The sequence below is a fragment of the Zootoca vivipara genome, chromosome 3 (assembly GCF_965207765.1).
Source record: "Zootoca vivipara chromosome 3, rZooViv2.hap1.1, whole genome shotgun sequence".
Classification (NCBI taxonomy): Eukaryota; Metazoa; Chordata; class Lepidosauria; order Squamata; family Lacertidae; genus Zootoca; species Zootoca vivipara.
The window spans coordinates 30643367-30661528 of NC_142586.1; the positions used below are offsets into that span (position 1 = coordinate 30643367).

The 18162-nt window shown below is 40.0% G+C and overlaps 1 protein-coding gene across 1 annotated transcript in view; it reads right to left on the reverse strand.

Annotated features, from left to right (window-relative positions):
* Positions 1–212: 212 nt before the first annotated feature.
* COL21A1 (collagen type XXI alpha 1 chain) overlaps positions 213–18162 on the reverse strand; it is an 85424-nt gene continuing 67474 nt past the window's right edge. Inside the window, exons 20-30 of the mRNA XM_035109767.3 lie at positions 16883–16936; positions 16106–16159; positions 14986–15057; positions 13686–13721; positions 12263–12307; positions 11846–11878; positions 8267–8413; positions 8116–8170; positions 7097–7297; positions 3451–3528; positions 213–1590 (exon numbers count right to left, since the gene is read on the reverse strand). Of these exons, the coding sequence (XP_034965658.2) occupies positions 1403–1590; positions 3451–3528; positions 7097–7297; positions 8116–8170; positions 8267–8413; positions 11846–11878; positions 12263–12307; positions 13686–13721; positions 14986–15057; positions 16106–16159; positions 16883–16936 (963 nt within the window). The 3' untranslated portion in view covers positions 213–1402. The remainder of the gene's footprint in view (positions 1591–3450; positions 3529–7096; positions 7298–8115; positions 8171–8266; positions 8414–11845; positions 11879–12262; positions 12308–13685; positions 13722–14985; positions 15058–16105; positions 16160–16882; positions 16937–18162) is intronic.

The window sequence follows — 18162 nt, forward strand, 5'->3', positions numbered from 1 at the left end:
TAGTTTGTGCTTCCTCTCCTGAGTGTAGCTTCTACTGGGGCGTGGTCTGTGATTTTAATATTACCAATATCTGTTGTTTCTACCAGGGGGAATCAGAATGTGTGAGCAGAATGCTGTCCAGTCTGGACATTGTTGCCTTTATCTTGTTCATATGCAGTTGGGCGAATAATGCTCTGTAGAACATAATTCACGTGAATAATAAAACTCAGCTCAACAAGTGAAAAAACTGCTTTTATTACCAAAAAATCTTTAAAAAATCGTTTTACCTTGAATGTCAAGCATATTACTAATGACGGAAAACAACAACCAAAGGCCAATTATAAATCTTTGCGTAGGTGCAATAAAATACTTTTTGCGTTAATGCTTAAAATAGCGTCAACTTCGGATAGAAATTGTACAACTGAATTAGGATGCCAGCAGTGCTTCTTGATTGCATCTCATTTTACAAAATAAACACAGAAATGCCTTCATTAAAATGTACAAAGAAGCAGCGTAAAAAAGCACTGTAATTATGTAGTAAGCATAAAGCACAGCTTGTAAACTTTTGTTTGACAACTGCAGTCCTATGGAGCATAGCAAAAATACCCAGTTCTATAGTCAGCTGAAAAAAAATTAAATATGGTTAAGCTTGGTTGTGCAACAGTATGATAAAAAAAATAAAACCTTGGCCAGAATATAATTAGAAACCTTTTATATATATATAAAATGCATTTTTAAGTTTTTTTAAGGTGCCTCTAGAGGTTTCTTTACTTGCAGATAGAAATGTATGATTGGATTGTTTCATGGTTGTTTTGAGGACAACATGGGGGTTGTTGTTTTTTATTTTTTAAAAAAGACTTGAATTCATACATTTTTCAAATGAAAACTGATAACCAGAAAAATATGAAACATACACAAATGGATGAAATAGACAAACATATGAAATAAAAACCAGCCATGTTCCATTAAAATTCAGATGCTGTATATTTAGGCTGGATAAAAAAAATACTTCACAGTGGTATACAGCTAATCAAGAAGCATTGAGGACCCAATCCGGCTTCCAGCAGTGTTGCCAATGGACTTCAACAGTATCATTCAGTTAAAATTCACTCTCCAGTCCAGATAAAGTTAGTCATGACTGATAGCAATGGGATTTAAATAAAAGACAACTATGGTTTCATTGTTTTTAAATGTACAGTGATAACTAAGCTTAACTGGATGGGAAACATGTTATTTGATTAGCCCATAGGCCCAACACATATTTAGAGTCTTAAATTTAATATGGAATATTTTACCATATTACATTACACATCAGAGGTACTTTAGTTTCTGGGAAAGAGGATTATTGCCAGTCATCTTCCTGAGACTTGAAAGATTGTTGAAGACAAGCACCAGGTCTAGTCTGCCCCTAACACATCCCAAATTAATAGTTTGGTCCTTTTCTAAATGGATCTCTTCCTACAATTACACTGAAGCATAAAGATGGGTCACAGATGCCAGGCGGTCCAGTTTGTCCAGGAATTCCAGGATTTCCACGGTCTCCATCTTTACCTGGCTTCCCAGGTTCTCCACGATATCCTTCTTTACTTATTCCAGGCGGACCTTCAGGACCTTAACAATGTATGAAATATATACATGGAGAGTGTTTAGTGCCAGTAAGGTATCACAATTTGTTAAAGATTTCTAGCATAATCCACCCTGCCTGATTAAGTATTTACTTTTTTAGGTTTAAAGGCGCTGAAGTGAATAACACATGAAGGTGTCTTGGGTGTTGCAGTAAGAGAGGAGTGTGTGCCACCCAGGCAGCCCTAGTACACAGGAGCATCATCCAGAAAGCAGAGCACCTGGGCTGATGTCCATCACCCAGCAAAAAGATCTGGACCTCTACTAAGGTTTAGCAGTGGACTTGATGTGCATCAATAAAGTGAGATGGAATCCTGGTAAGACCATGTTTGCGAGCAGTTCCCAGGTCTGATAAATAGACCAGCTGCATGCCCTGGATGGGGTTACACTCCTCCTTGAGGAGCAGATATGTAGCTTGGGAGTGCTCCCTCCTGGTTTCCTCTTTGTCACTGGAGGCCCAGTTAGCTTCATTGTGTATTCTGCAAGCTTTGACCACTGTGGCAGCTCCGGTTGTTTCTGAATTGGGATAGTTTAGCTTTGGTAGTCGAGGCACTGGTTTTTTACTGGATTTCTGCAATGCAACCTTATGTGGAGCTTTCCTTAAGGTTAGCCTGGGTACTGTAGCTAATGCAGAATGCTCAGCAAGAAGGAATTGCCCTATTGACAGTACATACATAACCCTTGTGTGCTGAGTCCCTACCTGTACTCGTATACATATGACAGTATTTCATCTGATCCATCCACTGTAATTATTAAGTTTGCAGATGATACTACCATAATGGGTCTAATTACAGGTGGAGATGAATCAGCATACAGGGGGAAGGTTCAAGAAGTATCTACATGGTGCTTAGAGAATACCTTGCACCTAAATATTAGCAAGACAAAGGAGATGGTATTGGACTTTCGGAGGAAGAGAGGAGAACTAGCCCCATTGTATATCAGGGTATGTGTGTGTGTGGAGAGAGTCTCTTCCTTTAAATTCCTGGGAGTTTACCTTAGTGAAGACCTCACTTGGAAAAACAATATAACTCAGGTGGTTAGGAAGGCCCAACAGAGACTTCATTTTCTCAGGGTCTTGTGAAAGAACAACGTTAAACAACAATTTATGACCTCCTTCTACCGATCCACAATAGAAGGTGTCCTCTCATATTGTATTGACAGCCACGGACAGAAATTCTTTACAGAGGGTGGTGAACACAGCACATGATATCATGGGCTGTCCCCTCAGCCTGCTACATGACATTGCAAGGGATCGTTGCCTTAGGAGAGGAAGAAAAATTCTCAGGGACGATTCACACCCCGGCCAGCACCTCTTTAATCTTCTACCCTCAGGCAGGAGATATAGAAATATAATCAGTCGTACCAACAGGCTAAAAAACAGTTTCTATCTGTGGGCTGTTAGGCTGCTGAATGGAAAATAATATAGTGCAATTGACTTTCCGGGTTGGTGTGCTGTGCGACAAGCACACAGAGTGCAATGAGATTGAGTGTTTGTGTGGAGGGGAGGGGAGCTCGGTTAATTTCATTGTACACAGGTTGTACATTGACAATAAAGGTATTATTATTACCCTCCCAATGATAATCAGGCAGCTACGATACTGGTACTAAGGTGCCTACTTAAAATTCATCTGTTCACCCAGCTTTCCCCTGAGGAACAACCAGCTATGTAGATGCATTAAGATGATCTACTGATTTGATTTTTAAATTCCAAGCCGTAGTACTGATGGCTGCTTCTGTGGAAAAGTCCCACTAAAGCCAACATAAGTGACTCTTTGAAAGGGTCAGCTAAGAAGTGCAATCTTAGAGAGCACGTTAGCTCCAAAGCTATCTGGCTTCTCCAAACAATACCTGGAGGTCCCGGAGGTCCTTGCATCCCAGGAACCCCAACTCCTTGGCTTCCTTTAGCTCCATTTTTCCCGGGTAGTCCTGTAAAGTGGCAGACATAATATACATATTGTCAGTAGTTCCCAAAGTGTGCACTAAGACATAACGGTGTACTGAAAAAAAATGAATTTCCACAAGCTGAGAGTTCCTATTTTGGCATGGCTGAACACTAATCACCCTGCCTCCATCTAATTAGGTGCTGAAGGGGAGGTGGGAAATTCTGCTGCTTTTCTGCATTGGGTGTGATTTGACCACTGGACCATTTTGCATGCAAACATGCACCAGAATTCTGCAGCCTCAGAGGAGCCTGTCCATAGGTCTGCCTGAGTCACTTGTTCTGGTGTCGCCTCTTGCCAATAAGAGATGTGCCAAAATCAGTAATTTCTGCAGAAATCCAGTGGTGGGCTTTTCTGAGTGCTGGCAAGTTTCACATTATAAAAAATATCCTTTGGCCCTGTAAAAAAATCAAGTGTGCCTCCAATTTTAATTCAGGAACAAAGTGTGTCAACATGTATCAGGAGTATATGGTACTATTTTTTCAGGATAGAAAGGCATAATTAGAGAGGCGACGTATGATATAATTGTGCCCTAGGACTCAGGAGACTGAAGTGAAAACCCCAACTGGAACTCAATGGGTGACCTTGGGCTCACACTCAGTTGTAACCTGCCTCACAGGAGGATCAAATGAAGGAAACAGTTCTGAGAGAGCAGAATATAAACCCAATAAATAATATAACTATCATGATAAAAGAGGCTAAGATCATAAGTGGTGTGGAAATATTTCACATGCATTGAAGACAGAAGATCATCAGATAAAATTTTTGAAATAAGCGTTGGAGAAGGTTCAAGTTTTAAGAATACAGTAGTACATTGGTACATAAAACTTTGAGAGAAATGACAGCTACTGAATAAGAACATTGTTATTGTTGCATAGGAATCTCAGTACTCTTGGGGAATCTTTCATATAAATGGTAAGTAGGCCTCTACTAGAATCTAATATAAGATTCCGGCTGTAACCCTACACCAGGCACCCCCAAACTCGGTCCTCCAGATGTTTTTGGGACTACAATTCCCATCATCCCTGACCACTGGTCCTGTTAACTAGGGATGATGGGAGTTGTAGTCCCAAAACATCTGGTGGACCGAGTTTGGGGATGCCTGTCCTACACCCACTTGCTTCAGAGTAAGCCCCACTGCACTCTATGGGGTTTACTTCTGAGTAGACATATGTAAAAAATTGTTCCCTTTTAGGGTTGGGCTGCTTTAATGGTGTTTTGTTTTGTTTTACTGTTATTATTGTATCTGAAGTTCAGAAGTTTATAGTACCTCTTTAAACAGATTAAAAATATATGTTCTGGTGGTTTTGCTTTCATCAAAAATACTTTCCACATAATTGCTCCCTCTTGGCTAATGAAGAAAAGAGCTCTCATGGGGTAAGTGGCAGATTTCCCAGGCTTTCCAGCTTAAAACATATGCACCCAATTCCTCAAGTAGATGGAATAAAAATTAACAGGGCGGGGGGGAGAATGAATCTGTCCCCAAATTTCCCTTAGAACGCCGAGTTCGGGGTCTCATCCAGCCTACCAAAGCATTTTTTCCTCTTCCTCCCCTGATCCTACCAAATTTGGTGGCAGTAGCAACAAATAATTATATATAGATATATTTAAAAAAGACACAACACTGGGGTATGTAGAGCCCAGCACCCAGATGGGGGTACAAATCACCACCTCCCCAGTCATCTTATTGATGTGATAAATAGAGGGGAGTGATACATCCCTCGTTCTCAGCTGATTAGCATGAAGGACTGGGTGCCTAGCTGGGTGTGCATGTGTTCAAGTAGGAGTGTGGGGTGTGGTCACACCTACATTCAGCCACACTCATCACTGGCATGTGACCCTCGGAAGGAGTGCATGTGGTCCCTGAACAAACCAAAAAAAGTTTAGCCACCAATGTCCTAGAAAAACTGTATGTATAAAACTGTACAATTCAAATGAATTCACACACAACAACAGACAATACCTGAAGCAATGTTAAAGGTAAAGGTAAAGGTACCCCTGACCATTAGGTCCAGTTGTGACTGACTCTGGGTTTGCGATGCTCATCTCGTGTTATTGGCCGAAGGAGCCGGCATACAGCTTCCAGGTCATGTGGCCAGCATGACAAAGCTGCTTCTGGCGAACCAGAGCAGCACACGGACACACTGTTTATCTTCCCGCTGGAGCAGTACCTATTTATTTACTTGCACTTTAACATGCTTTTGAACTGCTAGGTTGGCAGGAGCTGGGACTGAGCAACGGGAGCTCACCCCGTCGCGGGGATTCGAACCGCCGACCTTCTGATCGGCAAGCCCTAGGCTCTGTGGTTTAACCCACAGTGCCACCTGCGTCCCACAGCGCCACCTGCAATGTTACAGAAGCACTATTTCTTTATTTGATCAATTCACTTGTCAATAAAATGGGCAAACACGTGTGTTTTAATGAACAAAGCCCAAGCTGTGACAGTTTAAAAGATAGTAACACTTTCATTTCTCTTGATTTACACCTTCCTCCTAGTATCCTAATGGATATGATAGGATTGAACCGTGAAAGGAACAGGATTCGGAAATGTAAACCTTCATGCACTTCAAATTAAAGTGTTAATGTAATCCTCCTACTAATGGTAAGCAGAGCTATGTGCAACCATTTCACCACAATTTTTGGTTCATGGAATGTATTTTGGGGGCGGGACAAACATTATAATCTACGTGTTTTTTAGCAGTAGGGTTTTTTTTGGGGGGGGTAAGATATTCCTTCACTAAAATAGAACCCCGTCTTTAGTAAAAGACACTGTCTTAAAAAAACAGACAATCAGAATGTTTAAAACAGCAGCTCTGCAGAAACTTGCTGGTCCCTTGTGCCTGATGTGAAGACAGTATGGTGAAGATTATAATTCAAAGGCCCTAAATCCCTCTACAGTCATACATCGGGCTACAGCTGCTTCAGGTTGCGTCTTTTTGGGTTGCGCTCCGAACCCAGAAGTACCGGAACAGGTTACTTCTGGGTTTCAGCACATGCGCATGGGCAGAAGCACCAAATTGCAAGCGCCGCAATCCGAGCATCCACTGTACAGGTAGCTTTCCAAATATGCATACTTTTTTGGGTTTCAGCTCCATTGAGACAGCATAGGATCAAGCTATAGAATAGCAATCATATTACAGACTTACTTCATGGTTAGGTCCATTGAAGTGTGGGCAATAACAAAAAGTTCTCCTTCTGAAACCCTAGAGAGCCACTGCCCATCAGTGTAGACCACACTGAGTTAGATGGACTTAGTCATAGCTGCCAAGTTATCCCTTATTTTAAGGGATTTTCCCTTATGCTGAATAGGCTTCCTCGCAAGAAAAGGGGAAACTTGGCAGCTATGGACTTAGTATAAGGCAGCTTCAATCCCTTTGAGTTTTTTTTATAAAAGAAGAAGAGGAGCCAGATTGAGAATGGAGAGATGATGCAACCTGGGGGCTCTATGGATTGCCTGTGGCTAAGCCTGCTGACTGACAATGTGCAAGCTCAAGTTTTTCACATCCTCTAGGCTGGACAGAGAATTTTGTTTCATGAGGCATACAGACAATTACCTTTTGGTCCACGAGATCCGTGACGCCCAGGAGCTCCTGTGAGGCCCGGAACACCATCATTTCCTGGCAAGCCAGGAAACCCTCGAGGACCTTCTTGGCCAGGTGGGCCTGGTGGACCAGGAGGCCCTGGGGAAGGGCCACGAGACTGGCAATGATCGCAGTGTTGTAGCCTCCCATTCTGAAGTATTGTAGGCAACTGGGCTAAGGGGAATTCAGATAAAAATGCTTAGACCAAAGGGTCTCACCATCAATACACAAAGCTAACCAAACACCAAACCATATCAAATTGTTTGAAAATACTTTTGCATCTTGGTCAAATTGAGATCTAGTTATGCCATGTAATAAAAAAGCTCCACTTATTACAGTGGGAAATTTATGCATATGCTCACCCCTTGAGATCAGTCAGATTTAAATTCCCTTAGTTTTGACTGGCTCATGATCATGTATTCCCTTTAAACCTCTGCACACTGTAGAGCAGGGGTGGAGAACCTCCAGTTCACAGGCCAGATTTGGCCAACCCGGTCTCCCCACTTGGTCTGCAAGGCTCTTCCAGGCAAGCCACACTCACCTGCTTTATCCCTGAAGTCATATATGATGGATGCAGGGCTTGAACAAAGGGGGATTTGCAGGAACTGCCAAACCCTGCTTCCCAAACCCTGTGCAAAAACCTTGCCACCCCTACACTTGGCACTTGCCAAAAGCTTGCTCAGCTTTGCATGCAGGGCTTCCCAAACACTCATCAGCTGGTTTTCAGACATTTGAGAAACCTTGTGCACAGGGCTGAGCAAGCCCTTTCAACTATCTCTCCTCACACCTACAGATCAACTTTGATAAGTGTCAAGCACCTGTCAAGATTGGACCCCAAGGGTGGTATGCAGGGAGATAAAGATCTGGCTCATTGGGCCAGAAAGGTTCTCCACCCCTTTGTAGGAAATTTAGGCACATGTCCTAAAGCTCACACAGGTGCATTCCAGCAAGGTGACTACAGTGCAGCACTGTGAATCAATAGGAGGACTCACTTCTCAGCACATCTGCACAGACTTGCCGAATAAATTCTTCAGAAAAGCCTCTTCCCTAAATTGAACAGAAAAGCATTAAAAAGGTTACATGAGCTCGTTTTAAAAAAGAAATTGATCAGCATGAAAAAGTCATCTCAGGTGGCATACATACAGGTTTTCCATCTGCCCCCGGAGTTCCTGGAGATCCCCTCTCTCCTTGTCCTCCTCTTGGGCCCGGTGGGCCAATCAAACCAGTAACTCCTGGTTCTCCCTTCTGCCCAGTGAAGCCACTCATACCAGGATCTCCTTTCTCGCCTTTCTGAAATTAAAGGTAATAACTGCAATAGCCAACACCTGACAACTCACGGTGAGCATGTTTTCATTTTTTTAAAAATGAAAAACATGCATGCTATAATATGGTCAGCTAATGAACAAAAAAGAAAATATTTTTATTAGCAAGTTTCACTCTCTAATTATGTATGCGGTAACATCTAAATCCCAATGAAACCATTTCATATACTAGTCCAGGCTTCCTGCAGCCTTGTTCCTTCTAGATGTTTTGGGCTACAACTGCCATCATTCCTGTCCAATGGGATAGGATGGGGTTGACTGATAGGAGTTGAGAGCCCAACAACAGCTGGAGGACACCAGGTTGAGGAAGGGTATACTAAATCAATGTTAAACATCCCTGAATGATGCAAGAACAAGAAAATGAATTGTTGTCTCCCCAATCCCTGTGGACTCTTTTTCATGATGTGCCAATTAAAGTAACCACAGGAGACCACCTAGCCTGTCATGGAAGCTGGAAAAGATTAAAACCCAGAGGCACAGGTGATGCGGAAGGAAAACCACCGAGATAATTAATCGTATCCAGGGGACATTACTAAATGAAGTTATGTTAATAAAGGGGGAATAATTAAAGCCACAAAGCCTCATCAAAGTGAGTTGCCTGTGTTTAAGCTCATTGTTTTTCCACAGGCTCAAAATGTCCTTAACTTCTGTGCTGGACTGTGACCTACAATGAGTTCTACAATTTTTAAAAATAAAGCCAAAGCCACTTCAGTTGCAATGGATTAGATTCTATAATCATTACAATGTTCCCAACCTCTATATTTTGTTTTGTTATGGCTTTTTATAGCTTTAATATTATTCAAATATATCTTATTAGTTGGGTATAATAACCCCATTTCAATTTTCTAGCCAAATGGAATAATGTAAAGGCAGACCTTACACAGACTTTTTTGCTTATAAGACACCTGGTGGTTATTTGAAGAGCATCTTAGGAGACATTAAGAACATTTTTTAAAAAAAGCTTTGAAGAAGAGGTACTTGTACAAAGTGAACTAATTAGCTTATAATGCTAAGTCATGGTTAACGTAAGCCAAGGTTTATTAACCAAAACCAAATCATGGCTTATGAGTGTGGTTTGTCATGGCTACTAAACCACAGCAAAAGCTGCTGGGCTAGGTTCAGATGATCGAATTAATATTTGGTCTTCAGCTAGTAGGTCGAGACCACTGCAGGGTCATGGTCTAGTAGTCTGAAGTGGGTGACAACAGCAGCACTACCACCATTCAATTGTATGGTAAAAAGAAGATAATGGGTCCCCAGATGCAAATTTGGGTTAAAGGTGGTTCAGTAAACCATAGATAAGTGTAATGTGCAAACCAGGCCAGTGTAGCTCCTTACAGATTAGTTTAGCCCCCTTCGCACTGACTATTTATCAAATGGATGTAAGCCATGCAAATGTACGTATACAGAAGTGGGGCCTGCATTCAAAAAATGTTTTGGTATGTTCTTCCGTCTACAAAGAGTGCTTCTGTTCAGGGTTCCAGTCAGTCATTCCCTGAAAACAAGCGATTCTACTCTTCCTACCCCTCACATTCTCTGTTTTCCCATATATGCCACTGTTACTGACCATGCTCGGGTCTTCTGTTTCTGTTTTGTTTTTGTTTTTGTTTTTTTAAAAAAGCAAGCTTCCTTGTACTTTTGCAAGTTTTTCTGAACGTGCTGATTCATCCAAAGTCTCCCACTTTGTTTGCAATCCTGTCAGCACTCACCATCTGTGTTAGCTATTAAAAGGAGTGCTATTCATTTATGCAGGCAATTTATACCCCGACTGCCAGTGTTTTGGTCCCCTGTGCAGCACCCATAAATAACAAAGGGCAAAACAAATTTAACACAGTTTAAACCTTTCTGCAGAAACAAAAACCACAGTAATAATAGATTCTGTTATCTTTCTGCTACTGGCCAACAGTCTTTGTCCTCTTTACTGTTTATTTGCCAGTGTGGAAAAGTCTCAGAAAGAAGCTCCTAGAACTACAGTATTTATATCCAAACAGAAGAGTGTTTACTGTGAGGCTTGTGAATGAAAACTGTAACAGCTTGTAGAACTTGCCAAGAAGTTTGCTGAAAGTATATTTTTCAGAAGCATTTACTTGGCTTTTAATAGCTAGCAACATCCTGTTCATGACCTTTCTTAGCGACGCTTTACCATTTGGCCGAGAAAAAAAGAGATGCATTTTTTAAAAATGCTAAACTTGTTACTGATTTGAAAACAAAACAAAACTGTGCATTGAAAGATTCCTGCATATTTAAAAAAAATTCAAAATAAAATATTGACATAAAATCTGAAAATAAAACCGCAACTTAATAATGCACAGGATATATTTATTTAAGAGTATACACAGCATCAGACTAAGTTTAAAGCCTACTATGCCATTCCCTGGATGCCCGGTGCTGTCTCTCAGCCTAGCCTACATTGCAAGGCTGCTGTGAACTTAAAAGAAAGAGGGAGGCAATTTCCAGAAATGGCAGTTCCAGTCATGGAAGGTGTCGCCACCTGATATTAGAAGAATCCCTTTCCAATCCCCAGCATTACAATCCATCCATTCAAAAGGGTCCTCTGACCCTCGGTGGAGCATTTTCAGAGGCCAGGAAAGCTGTTGTGGGGAGCATAGAAAAAGGGAAACCAGCTTCCACCAGAACCCCTGACATGCGCTTAACTCCAACCTTAAGGACAGCAACGAACATAGATTTAACTGCATAGATTTCAATAGATCTACTCTAAGTATGACTTAGTTGGATATCATTTAACGTTAGGTGCTGACTAACTTCCGGCTACAAGGATTGTTAGTAAAGTTGTCGAAATCTAGTATTTTTAACTTCCTTTCTGCTGTGTCTACAATGTCCCACTATCAGGAATGTGTTTCTCAACTTTTAAATGTGAACTTTCTGCAATCAATTGGAAGCCAGCATGCTTGGCACATAACTGAACATTTTTTCCCTTTCCATTCTACCTGATGAATTCTATAAAATGTTAAAGCTTCCATCGCCCTACACATCCTTAAGTTGATACAGTTTTTTTAAAAAAAATCCCTTTCATTCTGAACGTATTTCTGAGGGCAGATTAAACAAAGGCAAAACACAGAGCACATGTGAATTATGCCATCTGAAATGGTCTTCCAGATATATTATATTCACTTACACAGCATACAGATGATAAAATTATCAAAAACTATTCACAACCATCATAAATTACAATCAAATAATAATACTGAAAAGTAGGGGTTGTGACCTGGCAACATATTTATTATTTATTGAAAGCATGTATCTTGCTTTTCTATATAAAAAGTATTTTCAACAACAAAATCAAAACCAATAGCCAGCACAAAATGTATGCTAAAATGAAGCAGTCAGACACAGGGAAAGCAGGTGTCAGGGCATATAAAACAGCAGCACAAACACATACCTGTCCTTCAGCTCCATTTAATCCTGTGTCGCCCTTTGGGAATCAAAATTTCAGAAGATATTAATAAGCAGATGCTGAGTTATTATTGCTATGCTGTTTCAAATCTACAAACATAAGGCTAATATATATATATATATATTGTATTAAAATGTCATATGCTAGATAAATACCCTCCAAAACACAGCTTCATGCTAGCCAAGCATCTAGTGATATGTAATGTTTATTGATGCTGTTATCTAAGGGCTCAAAACATTCCCCCCCCCCAAACTAATTTTAAAGGAAGGCCACCCTATTTCAGAGATATGTGCCCTGGTTGGCTCCAGATCTATTAGTATCACTCTGCTTAGAAGGTGCTTTTGCTAAAGGAAGGTAATGAGGCAATTTTTGTCAATTCTTTAAAAAAGGGAAAAGGTTTACCTTCTGGCCTGCAGTACCTGATCTGCCACTTTCTCCCTTCTGACCCTTTAAAAAAGAGGCATTACAAAATAATTATTTCAATTTTATGAAAAAGTAAAGTGTGTTGTTTGCATTTATTAACATGCCCCTTTCCCCAATACTTTGAAACAGCTGGCAATGGGCAAACCAAAATCATACAATACATCCACTATCTGTAGAAAACAACAACCACCACACCAGAAATGTAAAGCCCGCCAAGTAAAAAACAACAACAAAACAGCCGAATTAGAAATAGCCTGCTTCGAATGAGCATTTAAACTAGGTGACAAAAGACACAAGTTGGACATCTCCTTGGAGATGTATCAGCACCACAAAAAATGTCTCTTTCTGGTTCCCACAAACCTCACTTCCAGAGGTGGAAAGACTGGTAAAATACCCTCTGATGTCATCAAGCAGATAGGCAGAGTCATCTTGGGGCAAGCATCCTTCAGATGTAGTGCTTTAGAGATGAAAACCAGTTGTTTGAAATGCAAACTGAAGGTGTAGGGTGTGTGGGGGTGTGTGGCTTTTTTCAGGGGAACTCACAGGAACCCAGTTCTGGAACCTTTCAGGCAGGCTCCATTGCCATTATAAGAGAACAAGGGAGGTGTTCATAGTGAGTTCCAGCACCTCTTTTCCTAGAAAAATAGCTCTGAATGTGTGTTTTTTGTGTATGTGTGTGTGCGCACACACACACACACGCACGCACACTACACATTTTGGTCTCGAAAGGCAGCACCACATACAAAACATTACATTGATCAAGAATTGGCATGTCCTTCAGTCAATCTTCTGTTATTTGACAATGGTCAAATATTCCATGAAGCTGAAGATAAATTGCCTGTTTTACCCAACTGCCTTTAGGAACTAAATTTTGTTTTGAGTAGTAGCGGCTTAATTTCTCCTTTAGAAATCAACCTAAACCTAGCTGGGCTATTAAAGAATTATATCTCCGTCCATTTTTTTTAAGTTAAAAAATATTACTGTAAAGATTGTAACTTTTCATTTTCAGATTGATGTGGTTAATCCTTTAGATCAGGCTTTGGGCAACTTATATCCAGGTTTATTCAAACACCATTACTGCACCATGATGCTGAGGAAAACTCAGCATGCTTGATGTGATCTGTGGCAGGAGTATCCAACACGCTACCCTCCAGATGTTACTGAAGTACAACTCCCATCATCCCTCACTATTGGTCATTACAGCTGAGGAGCTGATGGGAGTTTAAATCCAAGAACATATGGAGGACACCACATTGACTACTGCTTGGTCTGTGGGACATACCATGCTCTGACATTTTGTTAAGAGTAATTATTTTCGTTTAAAAATACTAATGCCATATAGAGTGAACTATCTACAGCAACCAGGCATTCCAAGTTATTTTAACTGTTGAAAAGTTTATACCTGGATGCCTCTTTCCCCAATGTTTCCTTTATCTCCCTGAAAATAAGAGGAAAAAACAACTTTTGTTGAAATGTAATTTACAATGATTATGTACATAGGTGAAATAAAAGTAATACACACGTACAATATATATAAAAATAATATATGTAACTACACTAGAGCAACAAAACATCAAACTGTCAGCCACAGAGGCTTTCTCCAACTACACAAAATCCTTGTGAAAGAAAACGGGAATGGAAATCTTAACATAAGTGTGTTTCTGTTTGTGGCAAGGCAATGTGCAATCTCATGCACATAATGGCCACTAGAAGTCTCACTAATCCAAAATGTCCAAGAATGGACAACTTTCATCTAGAATCTCAGCCAGTAATTTCCCCTCTATCTGATTCTTTGTAATAAAATAATAATCAATTGTGCTTCTCTTTGATCCCCTTCCTCTTAATGCAATTAAGTCCATATTTTTTTTAAAAAAGTATGAATAAGAATAAAACACAAAATGTCAGTAATATTGTCGATAGTAAAACACATGTATCATTTATAACATGGGGGAGGGGAAGCATAATGCTGTCATCTCCCCCCCTCCCGAAAATTATGTTTTCTATATATGTCATTTAACTTCATTAGCTGTTATACAATCAAGAAGAAAACCTTTTAATTGTCTGTGGTCCCTATTTCATTAGCACAGATAAACTTAAATTAATTTGAATGAAAATCGTTATTGTTTAGACAAGTCTACCCAGATGCTTAGAATGTTGAGGTAATTTTAATCTGTTTTAGTATTTTAACTTTTGTATGTTTTGAAGTATGGTAGTGAATTTTCCTTGATTTTACTGGTTTACCTTTTGTAAACAGCTTTGAGGGTGTGTCCCCCCACAATCAAGCAGTGTATAAATTTTATGAAATTAATCTATAATAAAATAAAATTAACTGTGAAAATTAACCCATTGGCATGTATCTTGCAGTCTCTGATTATATACCATATAATCCAGCCCTTGATTCTTGTTGTATCTTCTTTTGAAAGAACTGACAGGAACTAAGGAAGAGTATTGCCAGAGATTAAGAGGTATACAGTAGTTAGGACTGCGTCTATTTTTCATCAATACAAGTTAGCAGAACAAGCATGGAAACTGGCAACAGACTCAGAAATTGTGATCCTGAATGGAGGTGACTGTTATCTAGCTCTTATAGTTAAAGGTAATTACCATGCAATACCATGCAATGCAATCAGAGTGCTTGTAAAACATAAACCACTTAGCAGTTATTCTATATATCAGAGTGTTTTAAACAGCAGCAGACATACCTTTAAACCCTGTGTGCCAGGTATCCCGGGATAGCCTGGTTCACCTGAAGTACCTGGTCTCCCTTGTTCTCCCTGAATAATACAACAGCTCTATAAATCTGAGATTATATAATGAATGATTAAGGTATGCATTGCTTTAACCATCCTATATGTACCAAAGAAAAATCACGAACATTTTGCTTTGCTGTTAAGCTTTCCTTAAGCCACTGAAAATACTAATCTAAGAAAAACATTGAACTATTTTACAAAGAGGACCTGGTTCATAATCCAGCAGAGTTATGAGCAGCTCTGCCTATTGGTGAGTGAAGGAAGGGTTCTGTACATTTGGGCTGTCTCAGCAAAGAGTGGTTTGGAAATACACATTTGTAAAGATAACCTGTTCTGCTGCGCAATCTTTTTAAAAATAAATAAATGAATGAATGACTGAATTGGGTGTTTATACATGTCAGAACAAAGGACTGTTAAGACATAGACCCAGTTCACACATAATGCTAACCCAAACCATGTCTTGGCACAAACAAGCAAATATGTGGGTTGCTGGAGAAAAGATCACAGCCACTTTGTTACTCCTCTGGTCCTGCTGCTACCATGCTGTTTGTGAGCTAAACTATGGTTTGGCTTTGTATTATGTCTGAACCCAGGGTTCATGGATTGTCTCACTCCATGAGGTCAGGTTGAGATGTAATGCTAAGCCAAACGATGGCTGATCTCAACAGTAGCAGGTCTGGAGGAAGAGCAAAACAGAGGTGATCTTTTCTCCAGCAACCCACACATTTGTTTGTTTGGCTTACAGTTGCATGTGAAATGGACCAACGTAGGAAACCATGGTTTCTTGCGTTGAGTACAACCTACATCATACCGTGGGTTCCTGGGCTCTCCCCTTCTCTTCTTTCATGCCTGGAAGGACAAGCCACTGGATCACAATCATAGTGTAATCCATGGATCAAGTTCCTAACTACTAAATGAAAGTTAGTTCATCAACTAATCTGGGCAGGCATATTTTGTGATTTAGACCAAGAATGTTAATTTTTCTATTAGTCACTAATTGAGTTTTCGTATTATATCGATGCTCTCAACACAAAGATGTTATCATTACAAACTGAAACTTAGCCACATTTACCTTAATACCTGGCACTCCCGATTTCCCTTGCTGCCCTTGTTCACCCTTGCTGCCCTGTGAATATAATGATTTTGACAGGTTGATGAAGCAATCTTTGAAGTCACTTGGGAAGAGAACCGCCTACCTAAACAGTTAACTTACAAGAAAAAAAAATGCCTGTCAAACTGTGGCTAAGACTAGGCAGAAATTTCAGGGTTTTGAATTCTGAACTGTAAGTAGTGCCTCCCTGCCACCTCTCCTCGAGTGCTCTCAGTAACTGGCAGCAAAGCTCAGCACTGGGAAGCCAGGTGAGCAATGTCATGCCAACCATCCTACCAACTGCTACTGGTCATGGAAATGAACATAGATGCTGATTTGGGAAAACCACAGATGGCCCAGGAGCTGGTACCCTGATCAGACAGGCTTCCCTGTGCAGATTGTGTCAGCTGGGATGTACCTGATTAATATGTGGACATCAGGAAGCAGCACTAAGGAATCATGTGACCTCAAGGATACAGCTGGAAGTGAGGCCTCGCAACCCCTTTTTGTGCATGGAGCCCTTCATGCAATTACTGTAAGCTACAATATAGTGACCAAAGAAGCATTCGCTTCTCACATTAATTTGCTGATGTTGCCATGTTTTCCAGAACTTTGTTCCCAAAGACTAAACTCAATATGCTTACACAGCATACAGAGCTCCTTATATGTTTTAATTCCCTCTCACTTTCTTAAAACTGATGTCTTCAAAAGCTAAAATCACAAGGCATTAAACATTCAGCCTAGAGGCATACAGCATACCTTCGGCCCAGGCCCTCCAGGTAAACCCAATGATCCTTCATGTCCAGGAAGACCCTAAGAAACAGAAATAAAAGTCTCCAGTAAATAATCAGAGGGAGAGCCTGCCCAGTCAAATCTTAATAGATATGCAAACTGTGTCTTGATCTTAAAATTTAGGGACAGAATTAAAGCATATACTTCATAGAATCATAGAATTGTAGAGGTACTTGGCTTCTGTTGATGCAGCCTAGAATAGTGTTAGCCTAGAACAGCTGCTGCATCACACTGTTGACTTGTGTTAAGCCTGTGGTCCACTAAGACCCCTAGGTCTTTTCCACATGTACTACTAGTAAGCCAGGTGTCCCCCCATCTTATATTTGTGCAGCTGTTTCTTTCTGCCTAAATGCGGGATCTAACATTTGTCCCTATTGTATTTCATTCTGTTAGTTTGGCCCCGAAGGGTCAAGACAGTGGCTAAGTAGGTGTTGAGCAGTTCTGCCTTCTTTCTATCACACAACTGAAGCACAAGGAATTGAAATAAGGATATCCCTGTGAGTTTTATGAGGTCATGAGAGGTAGCTCTCTATACTTCTTAAAAGGAAAAGTCTAAGGTTTTTTTTAAAAAAATCAGTACTTTACTAAAATCCTTTTTCTTGCACAGTATGTGGAAGCCTTACATATGAAATCCTAAGTGATGAAACAACAATTTAATAAATAAGATAAAATGTATTAAATTGTTGTTTCATCACTTAATAGAATTCATATGTAAGGCTTCCACTTGAGTAAAAACAAAATAATTTAACCAACACTGCCTTCCAATCTTATGGCAGATAAATCAATAAATTATTGAAACTGGCAACCATAATGAGGATAATTGTTACTTAATAATAATTTATTACTGAATTTCCCTAATGTATTACATATAAACTGTCAGCAGGATTTCCATCTGTTCTTTTCTGGAACAAACTTTGTGACTAATAGAAGGAAAAACCCACTCTATATTTTGGTCAATTTTCCTCTGTGGCACTCACAATATTCAAATATTCCATGCATTGTGAGTACATGTATGCTTAAAAGGGAAATGGAGACAGAATAAAATGGGAATGAACTGGTAATTCAATGAAATGGCTCGGTAATTAAATTGGTAATAAAAAATAGTAATAAGTCCTCCAGGAAATGAATCCCACAAAAATATAGGAACCAGAATAGCTGTCAGTTAAGACATTAGGAAAATAGAAATCATATTGGAACACAACAGCACAGGGCAGATCTAAACCTGGAACACAGGCAATGCAAAGCTT